Below are 16,189 nucleotides of genomic sequence, written 5' to 3' on the forward strand. Positions count from 1 at the left end.
GCAATGTCGAGTAACGTTTTACTCGCTCGGAAATAGCTATACTTCTACTTTAATTGAAAGGAATTATCGGACATCGTAGCTTCATGTCCTGTTCATATTGCATGCTGGTCATTTATTTCGAGAGGTCGCGATTGGTCGCCCATTTTCTGTTACCGAAGAAGTTGCTAACGAAAGGTGCTCGAGAACGATTTACTTCTGCCTTTATCAAAATATACTCTGGTAGGGGTTGCCTACCAACCGAACAGAACTTACTCGAAAGGTTATGATTAAAACCAGGGATGAGCAAACTACGGTAAGCGGATCGCATGCGGACAACATTTTAGTGGCTCACGATAGCATCAAGATATATTTGTAGATATGGATGAAATGTATTCAAAATATATATAATATTTTATCGCCCGGAATATACTTACTATGTTATTTTTTATTGCTGGTGCAATAACCTGACTTCGGAGCCCGCGCATTTTCAAAGGTAGTTAATAAACATCCCATAAATTCAAAATGACAATGACTTATTTCGTATCATGAATGTGATTTTAGATTGACAACTCCAGCACGTTTATTACTTTATGCGATTTATTTGAAATAAGCGATCCATGCGCGTGTTAAGTAGATTCCGCATCTATAGGTGCACTGGGCAGTAGGCACAATATTAACTTATTCATAACTACCGCCACGACTCGAAGCAATCTAAAATGCGACGAGTTGAATATAAACGCTTTTTGCAGTAAAGAAACGAGCAAGAAGTAACGTAAACTGTAAGACTTGTAATGTAATGAAGTCGTTGCTGATTTCAAATTATGAGCTGCCACATAAAGTAACCGAATTAATTGAATATTTAGGACATCGGTAAATTACGTTCGTCTACACGGAAGAACGTGCAGAATGCATGTTTTACATAGTAAGACATTAGCTGACGGGTAAGTAAAGGTTGCTTGGTTATGATGCTGGCAGCAGGTACCATCAGCAATTCTATAACCAGATTGTCGTGCAGTTCTAAGAATCTGTACAATCCACTTCTTCACTAATTTCCGCAAATTGGTTATTGAGGATAAGCAGCTTATAAAACTCGCTAAATTTTCATGACGTTATAACGAATACGTTATCGTGAAATCAATGCTCGATTTGTTCTAAATATATAGGCTAGTTATTATCTCCATGCCCTCGCCTACGCGTTTTGGCTCATCATCCTAAATAGGCTATAGTGCGTAACGCGAATGGATTCATATGTTGCACTCGACCCTCGAGCCAAAACAAGCCGCAGGCATTTTAGTTGCAATTAAATTACCCTTGTTCTCGACCTACAAAAATTATGCTGGTATTAGATTGAAGGCCAATGTGTCAGCCGTTGGGAGTTTATCGCATTGGCGGGCGACGATGACACTACAAATAACAACTGTACGTGTGCACAGGTTCGTGTTACCGCATATTGTAGTGTTGCGACATAGGCCGGACGCATCAGTCCAAATCCTGAAAGCGAGAAAAGGCGCTCTGATCTTATTTGATGCGGAATTTAACCCCACGGAATCTCAAGTTCGTGTCCACTGGACTGACAGCTGTGTCATAGATGTCTGCGGAAAAGAGCTCATTCGATTTATTGGGGTCGTCAATATTCAACGAAAATCGGGCTACATAATTGTGCGCGGGTCGCATTGTTAAATGGGAATTGGTTAGCATCCAGCTACACATACTGCGCTATATCGATAAAGCATCAATGCTAGTTGAATATGCTCGTTTGTACGTCTATAATGTTGATGGCACACTCGTCGCTTATTATTGCTCATGATTTACAGAGCCACTTACATTGATCGTTCGTTGTACGTCTGTAATGGTACTGGTACACTCATCGCCTCGCCTTACAATTGAGAGCGCGGGCTCGGAAGCGTACGGTAGCCATCTCTAATTTAATGGTAGCTTTCTTGAGGCCGAAAAATGGACCTGAATCCTTTTCTGAGGTCAATAGGGTCCATTATCATGTGGATATCCCGAAAAATATATGGTGAATGTCGCTAATGCTTGTGACTTATTAGACAACCTTTTTTTAAAAGCTTCAATACGGACAGAGATTGGCAGCGAGCGCGATAGTGTAATGGTCACGGTTCTGTTCTACAAGTCATAGGGTCCTCGGTTCGAGTCAGGGAAAGGAGCCGTTTTCATTCGGCGTTAAAGGTTCAGTACGGACGGAATTTCTCAGCGAGCGCGGTAGTCTGAGTCGGGAGGTCCTCGGTTCAATTCTCGGCGAGTAACCGTTCTCATAATCCACTGATATTCGAGGCAGAAAAATTATTAAAAAAAAATGAAACAAAAATGCGCGGGAATATTCAAATTTGAAAGTGGGCGTGGCTGGACACGTGGCGCTCGCTCATTATCCGGCTATAATCGGCCTCATACTACTACTACTATGCTCGCCTACATTGCAGTACGAAAACGCTACTTATCGATGAAGAACGTGGATAGCGAAGCGTTGTTTGTAATTTGGATTTGTAATTGGAATGTCACTTCCATGGCAGTTCATTTCTCGGCGTGCATCAGGAGGAAAATGTGTATTTAAAAACTAGATTGGTATATAGGCGTCCCCATGTCTGCTATTATCTTTGATCAGCAAACTTATGATGCAATCCAAGATTACGCAGCGCGCGATGCCGGGTAGGTTACATCGAATTCACGAGGGATATTGGTCGCTGGCGCCACAGAAACTTGAATTTGAGGATTTTATAAAGGGGTCCGAGCCCTTAACCCTCGATACGCCACTGTCTTGACCTCTCGAATACATGGTTATGCTGCCTCGACAATAATTATTGAGGTCGTTGAGAAAATTTACTAACAATTTACTGCAATATCGATAAAAATAGGTCAAAAATTAGAAATATGTCAAAGAGCCATATCTTATACCCAAAAGAGCCATATATGGCTCGCGAGCCATAGGTTCCCGACCACTGGTGTAGAGCTTGATTAATATTGAAGCATACCAGGAGGTCTCCAATTTTCAACAGCATAAGCGTTCGTCCGCATGTTGGGATGAAAATAATAGTATTGATATGAAAATGCGATACTAATCCTCTGTTTACTCGAACAGTATATTTCTGAAAATATCATGGTATGGCGCCCTCCCCCATATTATAAGGCCCGTAGTTTAATCGAACAGCAATACAGAGAAGTTGTATCGGATACGGTGTAAACACTTTGCGCGATTAGTATAAACGTTAAAGTCGAATATGGTGGATCGTAAAAATGCCATATTGTGTAGCTTTATTTCCGGAAATTGAAGGCATTACTACACTTCCTTTTATACTTAAACATGTGTGTGTTCTCCAGACAAAAGCACTGATACTAATTAGAACTCAATGTACGATACTGGGAATTGAAAGTGAAATATAAATCCTACTTCTAAAAGCGGACAATGTATCTCATGTCTTTTGTCCAGGAAGTTTCAAAGGTTACATGCTAAATCAGGACTAAAGCTAAAAAAATAAGTCAGAGCCCACTGTTCCAGATTTGGACACGCCATGAACTGCTAGACTACAATATGATAAGTAAATGCTAGATGGCGAAACATCAGTTCCAAACGTTATGATGGGCCATATATACTTTAATGTAATATTTCATATGGACGACAATGCGGTGTGAACGGAACCACGCAACCCGCTACCTAAATTATATTCACCGATACTTCCGTGAAATCATATTGGTCACTCCATATCCACTGTGCGCGAAGCACGACGAAAATTATGGGTTTTACTCAACTTTTCTGAAAATTAAATGTTGGTACTCCGTGATTACAGCCCCGAAATTCCTCAGGCTATCTTCCTGATTGGAGGATTAAACTACTTCTACTTGACAAACTGAAAATAGCGAAAAGTAAGTATGTAGATCACAAAATATTATCGAGTAGAAGTAGAAGTAGTAAAAATTTGTTCCACTTGAGTAAGTACTAGAAGTAGAGGAAAAATACTTGAGTACTTCAAAAAAGTAGAAGTACTTCGTTACCGACCACCTCTGGTTGTATCATAGTTTCTTAAATGGTAGGGCACAGCGAGATTGAACGACTCACTGCATCTGGATTACATCAAATTTTCCATTTGGTTAAAGGCAATTTTGCTGCCATTTGTGACCGGCCACGAGCAAAAAAAAAATATTTTCGTAATCGCTACTGCAACAACGTTCCATTGATACTCGTTTTAGCAAATTTAGCACTCGGCATGCAGGTCAAAAATGGCAGTAAAATTGCCTTTGGACAAATGGAAAGTGTGACGTATCCCAAATGAGTTGACTAAAAGAACAAGGTCATTTTTTTCTGGCTCAAGTCCTGAAAAACCCGTCGATCCGTTACTTAGCCACTGATTTCCTGTATCTCAGTCGAATTTCCATGTACATTTAACCAAAATTCTTGAAAAAGAGGACAAATCCTATTAAGAGGGCGTATGGTAACCCTATCATCTCATCGATTGCTACGATTGTTGTTTCCGAAATTTAACTCCCTACACTGGTTATTGCATATATATTGATACTTTTTATTGTGGTTTTTCGAAAGGAATTGTATCGTTAAAATGATAATTAAAAGGTGCAGAATATCATTTTAAAAGTATCACAAAACTCAAATAATCAATTCGTGAAGAAATCAAAATCATTTGGGGATGCGGTTGTTCGGATTTTACGGTGTAATCCCAATATATTCATCCGGGACATTATTTCCGTTCCACCTTCGAAACAAACCTAATGGTTTCTTCCGTTTCAGAGCCTTCCTGTCCAATAGGACACCATTGGACCCCGTGGTACAACAGAGACAATCCGGGCGCAACGGGAGACTATGAGAGGCTCGCGAGCCTAAGGTACATTATATCAAACAACCAGGCATTCGGCGCTCGTGCAGTCCCTCGCATAGCATGCGCTGTTGAATCGCAATCCTTTCACTTCGGTAACAGATGTTCACGGTATGTAACTATACGTCATTTTTCTTCAAAGGATGGAAAATCCGGGTTTTATCTGCGAGACGCCGAAGTCTATCCAGGCACGCCTTGTCCATAATCAGAAACCGTGGGATATCACCGGAGAAAATGTCCAGATAAGCCCTCTTACCGGGTTCATTTGCAAAAACGCAGACCAGGAAGATAAATATTGTCAGGATTACGAAGTTCAATTCTGCTGTCCTGGCGGTAGGTCTACACCGGATCAATATTTAAACGCGCGAAAGCAGTAGACCTACGAACATTGACCAATGACTATCCGCGGTCTGCTGATTACGTGCATTATCATATTTCCATAATGCTCTCTTCTGTGCACTTGTCAGATATTTTTGACGTTCTTAACTTCTTATTTGTTGATTGGATTGCATTTAAAACAAATGCCTTTTACAAATTTTTTTTTTCAAACGTTGTATAATTATGCCATAGTTGTTTAAATAGTTGTAGTATGAGCCTACGGATGATTTGTACCCAATATAGGCGACGTAGCCTAGACGTAATGGAGTGGCAGTCGTCTGTTCAACAGTTATAGCAAGTAGATATCGATCTTTGGTACGGAATGGGTGTTCTGATGATGATGACCGCCGATCGTAAAAATGTTGCATAATTTAGTCCTTGTTAAAGATATTTTGGTCTGTTTATGACAGGGGCCGGAAGCCCTTTTCGTCGAAGCAGTCATATTTACCCGTGACGTTATGGCTAAAAAAAAACATGTTTTAAACAAAAGTGCCTTGTTTTAAATAGGTTTCGTTTAAATTGATTTTTGTTTCAAATGCAACCCTATTTGTTGATATTGTCACTATAGTGGTGCCCAGCACGTCGATTACGTCTATCGAATATCTAAAAGAGCGTACTGAACAAGATTTGCCTCAACTATATATAAAACAGCCCTTACACGTATAGACAGAGTCAGGTTGTGAGCCACAAGCTAGACTGTATCAATATGTCTTAGTAATTTGACGTAGCCCCTGAATGGATTCAATTATGTGGACAATGATGGTCGTACAGTAGAAATGTCGTACACCGACGCCCGTAGTACAATGAAATGGCTAATTGTCTGCATCAAATATTCGAGGTCTTAAATAGGACATTGTAAATTGCACTTATCCGCCAACTTGGAATCCAAGCATATACACACATACAGTGGTTCTCAATCTTTTTAGACCTTGGACTAATTGCAAAACGCTTCCGCCAACTCAAGAAACGGAAATAAATAATTCGATGATTGAACATATGTGAATTAAGAAATGATTTAGAAGCCACACTGGTCTCTAGTCAGTTCGTGCTTTTTGTTCGACTTTATTCACAAACATCTAGTCGAAATATAGGCGTCTCCTGACCCAGGGGCGTAGCAGCCACTTGGTGGTTCTGGCTTTGATGCGCCAGGGGCGGCAGTCTGCCGGGGGCGGCAAAATGAGGCTGCACACTTGCAATGCACACATCACGGTGAGATGGCTAATCACGAGCTAATTTCTTACGATGAAGACTGGATTCGGTGTGTGTTTTCGATTATATGTTGCGCGTTGACCTTTTTTAAGTCAAGACCACAGAAGTATCGTAAAAGTGGATAATGCGGTAGTCGAGCCAAAGCGATTACCTTTTTTAGTTCGTTTTTTTTTAGATTTCCAGTGAATATTACAAAATCAGCTGTTTTCAGAGTCGGTATATACCTTTTATTTGATTTTTAAAAAGTGTCCGCCTAGTCGGATTCCAAATTATGGCAACCCTATATCATTTGTAATTATTTTTATCGAAAAGATTGCTTCAACATGAAACTATTTCAAAATCTGCTGCAGTCTCGACTTGAGACGGCATTTTCAACGAAAGCCAGGGGCGGCAGCATATGCTCCTACGCCACTGCTACGGTCCAGTTATTGGCCCAGATGTCTTATCGACAGCAACGAGCCATGAAATTCTGGATACAAATAGTGTTTGGATCAGATTGAGCCGGACCATTGACTCCATAACCGTTTTTCTCGTTGAAAACGATGTATTTTTTCAGGGTTTTAAGGCCTCGTTAGGGTATAGGCTATATGTATCATGAATCATGTATGGCCTAACAGCGTCACAGTTACATTGCTAGACGCCAACAGCGGAAATGTAGGATTTTTATGGCGGCGTAGAGGTGACTCGAGCATTCTCCTGATTGGAAAGTCAAGAATCGTTTCCATTTTCAGGGATTCATTAACTTCGATCTTTAAGTGTCGGAATACACCGCTACACGTCATCAATTCTAACTGCCGCATATAGTCTTTCGCGCTATGCTTCCGAGGATCATTTTGCGGGGTATTATACAGGCTTACAAGTTTCAATAACATGAGGAGTACCGAAGTTATTCGCCTGTTTTTGTGCAGTTGATATTCCGTTCCACCGCCGAAACGGACAGAATGATGTCTTTCGTGTTTATCATAAATTTCCGTTTCAGAGCCTCGCTGTCCAAAAGGGCACCATTGGACCGCGTGGTATGACAGAGACAATCCGGGGGGAATGGGAGACTGGGAATCGCTCGCACACCTAAGGTAAATTATCAAACGACCTGTCATAGCGCGCTCCTCTTTTAGTACATAGCGCATTCTGTGCGGTAGAATTTATATCCTACTGTTGACAACAGAAAGAAGAGTGGCAACATAGCATTGGTATCGTCCGACAGCCGATGGGTTACGAGGTATAGAGTCCGACCGAGATCAACTCCGGAATTCTCACCGAAGTTTTGAAGGTCTATGAAGGACTCTCCTCACCATATTATGTGATCTGCGAAAGCGTTGTGTTAAACCTAGAATGAAAGACGGCCGTCCTTCAAGTCGATCGATAAGCTAGCAATCATAAAAAAAACTAATGACCATAGTAGTCGAAACACCATGAATACCAAAACAACAACAGCCGCGGTAAGGGATGTTCCGTAGGTATGTAACTATATGCCATTTCTCTTCAAAGGATGAAAATTCCTGGTTTTGTCTGCAAAAATCCAAAATCTATCCAGGCCCGCCTTGTCCATAATCAAGAACCGTGGGGTGCCGCCAAAGAAAATGTCCAGATAAGCCCTCGTACCGGATTCTTTTGCAAAAACGCGGATCAGAAGGATAAATATTGTCAAGATTATGAAGTTCGATTCTGCTGTTTTGACGGTATACCTATAGGTAGGTGCGAACTCAATATGCTAGCACGATCAATATTGGTAGCCTATATGCTACTAGCAATGAATTTCGGCTGTCTGTTAACTACGTGTATCTTAGGCTTACCATATTTTGGAAATCTAAAAAGAGGACACTTTTTCAGAAATTTGAGACGTGCGAAACCGGAGAAGAATTCTCAAAAACCGGTGAATTTTTCCACTTTGTGATCGGTTGACTAAAAAAAAGGTCATCTTTCCGCTCAGAGCTCAAAATACCGTTCTTCTCTCCACATTGCTAGGTGGATGACTAAAAAAAAAGGTCAACTTTTCGCTCAGAGCTTCACCGTTTTTCCCTCCGAAATACCCGCCGTAGCGTCACTTCTGTGCTAATTCACGACATACCACTCGCAATTTGCTCTAAATCTGACCTAAATTTTCAAAAAAGAGGACAAAATCTCAAAAAAGAGGACAAAAGGGCGTGATCCGAGGACACTTTCAAAAAAGTCAAAAAAGAGGACAAATCCTCTTAAAAGAGGACGTATGGTAACCCTAGTGTATCTTACATAGTTCCATAATGAATAGGCTGTAATGATGTGGTGTAGCTTACATGCACTTGCCATATATTTGCGACGTTCTTATTCGTCAATATCTCACGCTGTGTCTTAGTGTCTAACAAGTGGATTAGCCTGTACGTGTCAGATGTATAAAAGAGCGTTCTGAACTAGATTTACATAAATAGTATAAAAACAAGCCGTGTACGTGGTTAAACTCAGGTTGTGAGTCACTTACGCTGAATCATTATGTTTTAGTAATTTGACGCCGCTCCTGTACGGATTCATCCATGTGGACGATACGGGCGCGTCCATAATAGAGTAGAAAATGTCGCACGTTCGAAGCCTCTATCACAACGAAATGGCTATTCGCTTACGTCAGATATTATACGGCAGTGTTTCTCAATCCTTTTGGAGCGCGACCCAAATCCGATATTTAGTAATGTCTCGCGACCCAATCTTTATATCGGAAGAAATGCATTCCTCATACTAATATCCCCCATTTCCGGGTATGTTTGAAAGAGAGACGGTGCAGACAAGCTGTTGTCTATCGTGCGCTATGGTGCATCGATGGTTTTTAACTTTTTTCTCGTCGCGAACTCCTTGAGAAAATTTTCAACCTACACCTGAAAGATTAAAATGGACGATTGATTTAACGAAACCAAGCATGGAACAAGAACATGCGATATGTTGATACGATTTGGATCTGCACTTACATATGTTTTTTTTATCCTGCGACCCCCTTAATCCCCAGTACGGACGTAACTGATGACAATCTTATTGTTTGAAAACGATACCGTGATATCACTCGTTTAACTCCAGCAGAGGTTACCATATCTGTCACCCTCTCGGCTCTCGCTATGCCCGGCATACCTATAATGCGGGCAAGTTGAAACTTTTCGGAAAAAAAACGAGTGTCGGGCGAATCTTAAAATGACACGAAATCGATTTGTGTAATGCAGCGGTGACCACATACTTCATGATCGAGTCATATTTCGTGTATGTGACTTATTGGCTATATAGGTATCTAACGCGGTGCATTTAGAAATGCACTGCAGAAAGCAACCATTAGAGATCGCACAAACATCGCTGAAACAATTTTTTGTAATTCTGCAAATACCACAGTAAACGATTCTTTTACGTTTGTGACCGATATATATATATATCCTTAACGACCGATGTTTGGGTTCGCGACTCGAACCACTGTAATCTATGACATTGTTAAGTGAATTCGAACTTCTTAGCCAACATGGAATCCATAAGTTTATAGTACGGTGATTCCCAGCCTTTTTTACCCGTGCACTAATTCCAAAACGTGATCACTGATCACAAACTCAGGTAACGAAAAAAGCAATTTCATGATTGGACAATATGCAACAGTGTGATTGAGAACGAATTCCGGTTATTATGTAGTTTTATGTATGAGGTATGTGTTATAAATCCGACTTCGCGTTTTTCCTTCGAAGTGATTCACACATATATCAAATTGAAATCCGGACGTCTCCGACACTGTAATATGGCAAGATGTCTTATCGACCGCAACGAACCATGTACAATGTACATCTGTAACTGTAACCACATAGTGTTTGCATCAGGCAGAACCGGGCCATCGACTCCATATAGTCGTTTTTCATGTTGAAATCCAGGCATATTTTATTTTGAGGTTTTCAGGCCTCGTTGGGGTATGGATCATGGATACTAAATGGCCTAATGTCGTTACAGTTACATTGCTATAGCCTCCAGCAGCGGGAATGTAGGGGAGATGTGGTACCGATGGATCACTGGGACCGAAAATACTTTAAAAATTCTCTATGATAATTCCATGATTACACTCCGTGAACTTGTATACAATTGCATGCTGGCAAAATCTTTCCTCACATACAAATAAATTTGACGTGCGCGAGCTATGGGGTCTCTCACAGATGTTTTTTGTTTTGGGGGTGTAAACTAAATTTAGATCGACTTATACATTTTTCTTTGTAACCTTCAACACAAACAAACCAGCAATCATTTTTATTGTGAAGTGTAGGGCTTGTATCAGGCTATATAATGGCACCTATTTTTTTTTTCAGTACTTTCCTTGAGTGGACTTTTTTTCGATTTATGTATAAAATTCGTAGGGTGGGGACCGATGATACAATAGCCAAATCAAGCAAAATAATCGAGCATACTAATCACGAAACAAATGAAACATGCCTACGTGTAGAAAATCTTTATGTAATAATTGCATATGATGTTTTATCGCTATAACGAGGTATTTGGAAGTCACACTGTCGATTTTCAGGCAATATGTATGTACCCTCAAATTTATAAGTCCGAGCCTAAATCGAAACGTGATTTTATGACAACATTTGAGTTAATATTTATTCTATTTTTTGACAGCTGCGACCAAACATTCTTCTTTGACTTGCTGTAGCTTAGATTATAATACTGAGCAAGAAAAGTAGTCACATTTGAGTTTTTTAGGGTATATGTGTCATAGGTCCCCGGGTCGTGTGTCATTGGACCCACCGGGTGGGGACCGATGACACGTTCGAGCAACAAATTTTGAACGTCCATTAATATTTTTTGAGAAGACGGATATTCATGTACATGTGCGCGATAGGTAGAGCTTGTATCAAAGTGCTGAGACAGCAAAAGATCTGCTGTTTTCGGCTGAACATTTCAGGGTCAGCGATCATTTTCCGATTTTTGATTCATCGGTACCATATCTCCCCTAGGCTTTTTGTGGGCACGAGCTTATAAATGTTTATTCCCTTTATTGTAAAGTCAAAAATATATCTCATTTCCAGAGATTGATTAACTTTTGTGCTTTGCTGTCGAAATACACCGCTACACAAGATCCTTTCTAACTGTCACAGTCCCTCGCGCTATCTTCCAAGGATCAATTAGACAGGTATGCAGGCTTACAATAACCTAGATCACATGTAGTACCGAAGTAATGGGGCAGTTTGTACGTATTTGATTTCGAATGAAATTCCCAAAAACCCGACGTTGAAATGTTGAGCGCGGGCGGTCGTACATTCGGAACGCTAATATACAAAAGTGTAGGCTATTTATCCGAGCATTATTCCCGTTCCGTCTTCGAAACGGTCTGAATCAGGACTTTCAAGTTTATCATAAATTTCCGTTTCAGAGCCTCGATGTCCAAAAGAACACCATTGGACCCCATGGTATAACAGAGACCATCCATCGGGATCTGGAGACTGGGAAACGCTAAGAGATTTAAGGTAAATTATCGAACAACCAGATATTCCGCGCTGTCGTAGTCCACTGCGTCACCTGTGCAATAGAATAGAAATCCTTTCACTATTGATCAATACCACGGTTAGAGTTGTTCACGCGGGATGAAGTAATTGTCATTTGTCTTCAAAGAAGGGAAAATCCAGGCTTTATCTGCGAGAAACCGAAATCTGTCCAGGCACGCCTTGTCCATACTCAACAACCGTGGAATACCTCCGGAGAAAATGTTCAGATGAGCCCTCTTACCGGGTTCGCTTGCAAGAACATAGATCAGGATGATAAATATTGTCAAGATTACGAAGCTCGATTCTGCTGTCCTGGCGGTAAGCCTATGTACTGTACACCAGTTCAATATTTCAAAATATCGAGAGCCGTACAGACATTGGACAATGACGTCACGGTGTTTGTTATATGTGTAGGCATATTATATTTATAACTATATGTGTATCCCCTATAGTTTCATAATGATGCCCTGTAAGTGGTCGTAAGTGCCGCAACCCGTATCCCTCAATTGGGGAGGGGCGAGTTCAAAGGGGCCCAAAATAAATTTGTGAATCAATATTAATAATTCTTTCTGTGCGGCACGCGAAATGATCGTGAGGTGACTATAGGCAAAAAGAGAAACATGAATTCACGGCGATCTGTGCACGGTAGGTACACTATGCATTTTGCGGTGCTGTGACTTTGACGGCCAGTGTAAGCTCTGGAGTCGCTAAACAGTGGACACGTGAAGTGACGTGACAACTGGCGTGACATCTGGCGAGCGCTTCATTACCCAACACTGTCTTTGTATTCAAGCGTTTTGATAGTAGAGTAGACTAGAAAGTGTGCGGTACATTAGTGAAAGTGGGATCATATACCTATCGATTGAATTCCGTAAATTGAGGAGTTGCTGTGGGACATAATTTGATACAATATCGTGAAATACAATATATTTATTATTTCATTACAACTGTGGCTTCCATTCCGACAGACTAACCGCCGGGTAGCGGAGAAACGTAATGGTTTACATTCTACCCTTTCGATATATCAGTGACAGAATTTCTCGAATTGAGCCAACTCGACCCTCTCCAAGACACATATTCCCAATCTATTTTGTGATAATCAGTACCCTCGATATGTCGATTTGACTCGTTACTCAAACCATGATATATTAATAAGATTACCGTTTTATCATTACCGTCGAATCCCATGAAGTATATCTCGATTTTGTGCATTCATGACGTCCCCAATTTCGAATTGTCCGTAATTCCACAACAGCATTTCGGTGGCAAATCAACAGTCGCCCAGGGTTCACCTTCCAGTGTACCCTGTACATCAGGGCTGGCATGCGGCCCGCAAGAGTCTAAAAAAACTTATTAAAAATATTGATGAAATGCGTACTAAAAATCGAATTAATGCAGGGACTTGATGAAACTTTTTCTTAGTATATTTCGCCATGATAATTATGAAGCAGTGGTTCGCAAACTGGGCGGTGCGCCCCATCTGAAGGGGGTTTAATTTCTAGCGCGACAGCACGATCTCAAGGCCCACGCAGTTTTTAAGGTTTCAACTGCTAAACATCACAAAAATCCTAAACGAGATTGGCATAATTTGGATCACGAGTGTGATTTCAGATTGGCCACTTTAGTTTTAATTATTTCAGTGATGTGCTCAATAAAAACGATTCGCGCGTGTCTGAAGTAGATTCGTTCTCTGTATGCGTAGAATTAGGGTATTTATATTTTATCTACACATAGTAAAAGCTTGTTTGAAGCTTAAATGGTTATGATGCTGTCAGCATTGTGTGTCCTGGAACGGAACCAAAAGTGGAATTAGTAAGTCTATGAACAGATCGCTTTTCATAAATTTAAATTTCAATCCTGTTCTAAGAATCGGCAAAACCGACTTTAATCTCTATAGCTTTGACAAATTGGTTATTGAGGTCAACCAGCCTGTGAAATCTCGCACTGTTTCTGACGCGTGTACGATATCGTCAAAGCAATGTTTGTTTTGATTTAAATAAGCATATATATTATCTCAATATCCTCACTATATAATCAAATACCAATATTGCGTTTTGGTTCATAATCCCAATTTTATATAGTGCGGCCCGCGATTGGATTCAGATGTTGAATGCGGCCTGAGAGCTCAAAAGTTTGCCCACCCCTGCTGTATACATCTTGAAGATGAATAATAGATTCTACAGTTTATAATACATATAGTCCGAGATTGAGATTCACGGATCACCATATGACGTGTCGATTTTGCCCACCGATAGAGGCCACTTCATTTTTAATATTTGTCCCTTTTGCGCTTTTCCCCCTTTTTCATTCAGTGTGAAACTGTGAATGACTCATCATTTACATTATTTCGTTTTGTTGGGCCAATATGGGATGCTCCATTTAATGATTTATTCAAATCATTTCGACTCGATCCTACGTTTTTGTTGACGATTTTAAAGATGAGAATATTGATGAAAGAATGATTTATATTATTTCAGAGCCGCCGTGCCCAACAGGTTATTATTGGACAGAATATTATGACCGAGACGATCCGTCTGACACAGGCGACTATGAAACCCTTGCAGAGATTCGGTAAGTGACCGAAAGCGCCAAAGACTGCCTCCTACCCGCGGGTCGTAAACATGTCGTAAGCGTAAATGCGACTCTCGAACCTATGACCAGTAGCCTACTACCGCGCTCGCGGTAACACCATTAGCAATTACCCACCTCGCACTGCTGGCTAACTTTGCCGGGTTGACAATATTTTTTGATAGGGAATCTGCATAGGCAATCACTGTTCTCAAGGAGACATGCAAACATGAATATGAACGTAACAGTCCTGGATCTACATTGATTTTTGTAAATGTTATATTCAATTGATTCATAAAAGGAAGGAGCACCAGAGCGATAACATTTGCGAAAAGCCATTCAACGTGCAAGCTCGACTTGTTACTAACAAGACCTCGTGGCAAACCGCTGGAGACAATAAAATCGAGGTCGATAAAGACATCGGATTCGTGTGTCGAAGCAAAGATCAGCCAGATAACAGATGTAACGATTACGAAGCTCGGTTTTGCTGTAGCCTCGGTACTTGGATTTGATATCACTGATAGACAGACATAAGATTTCAGAACATAACATTGCAGTTTTCTATTTTGTGGTACAATATTGCCAGATGTGCTGAATATTTTTTTTCAAAATGGAGTTACAAATGGCTCTATTGTTTTCGGATTTAATGGGTCTGGATTTGAATAAATATACACATTGTCGAAAGTCGACTTCAAGAAAATTGTGTCTCAGCATGTAGTAATGGATAGAACAACATGAAGTGAAGCTGCTGATCATTGCATAGATTAGGAGACGAATATTCAAAGACATCTGAAATACGCCTGTAATAAAGTGATTCGCTCAATTGGACGGCATGGGATGCTCGAACTGCGGTTTCGGTATTCGGAATATACAGTGGTGGCCCTACGAACGGGGGACCCTGGGCGAGACTTACCGGGGGGCCCCCATAAGTATCTATCCGTAACTTCTGGAGGCTCTGCCCCCAAGACCCCCCTTTCGCAGCGGTTATTATTGGCTATCTTTCACCACCGCGAAGGGTTGCCCAGGTGCGGGATTTGGCCACGTTAATTTTACATGTTTGCAAGGATAGACTACGTCAAAACTAAGTAATTCTACCGCATGCAGATACGTGATGATTATCGGGATATGGGACTTTTCTAACAAATGCAGTGATTTGATGATGATTGACACATCTGTACGGAATCATATTCTTGCTTGGAACACGGATTTCCATGTTTATTCGTCATTATCCTTGAAAAAAGCGCAAAATCCAAATAGGGGGGGGGGGGGCCTTCGACCAGGGGGGCCGGGCGACCGCCCACCTCGCCCACTCCAAAGGCCACCACTGGGAATATATTTTTCTGTGGAAAAATGGTTTAGAGCTGTCCACACTGCAGACTGAGTTGCATATAACAAGAGCTGCTTGACCTTTCGAACATTGTCGTCAATGTTATCCATGACTAGATCATTCTGCACCGTAAAGAGATTTGATGAATCTTCCCCCTCTTTGTGGTGATTGGATATGGTATCCATACGTGGCGAATTCGTCATCATCATATTATTCGGTATATCTTCGAATTCACCTTCACCGATATCATCAATAATTACTCCGGATTCTTCCTCCTCGTCAATATGCTACTTCGTATCAAATTCATGAGTAAGTCTTGCGACTTCTCTGGGTTACTAGTATAGAGACTGTTGTCTAAGTAATGTGATCGCTTAGTGGGGAAGCCTTGGACGCCAGACCAACCGATAAAGAAACCGAACGCT

The 16,189-nt window shown here is 40.9% G+C and overlaps 1 protein-coding gene across 1 annotated transcript in view; it reads left to right on the plus strand.

Annotated features, from left to right (window-relative positions):
* Window positions 1–15,150, plus strand: part of LOC145450145 (cartilage intermediate layer protein 1-like) — an 83,225-nt gene extending 68,075 nt beyond the window's left edge. The window contains exons 8-9 of the mRNA XM_080328639.1: window positions 14,352–14,443; window positions 14,742–15,150. Coding sequence (XP_080184765.1) covers window positions 14,352–14,443; window positions 14,742–14,952 — 303 coding nt within the window. The 3' untranslated portion in view covers window positions 14,953–15,150. The remainder of the gene's footprint in view (window positions 1–14,351; window positions 14,444–14,741) is intronic.
* The last annotated feature ends 1,039 nt before the right edge of the window (window positions 15,151–16,189 follow it).

The sequence above is a fragment of the Botryllus schlosseri genome, chromosome 11 (assembly GCF_051294905.1).
Source record: "Botryllus schlosseri isolate E-star chromosome 11, Bs_hap1, whole genome shotgun sequence".
NCBI classification, from domain to species: domain Eukaryota; kingdom Metazoa; phylum Chordata; class Ascidiacea; order Stolidobranchia; family Styelidae; genus Botryllus; species Botryllus schlosseri.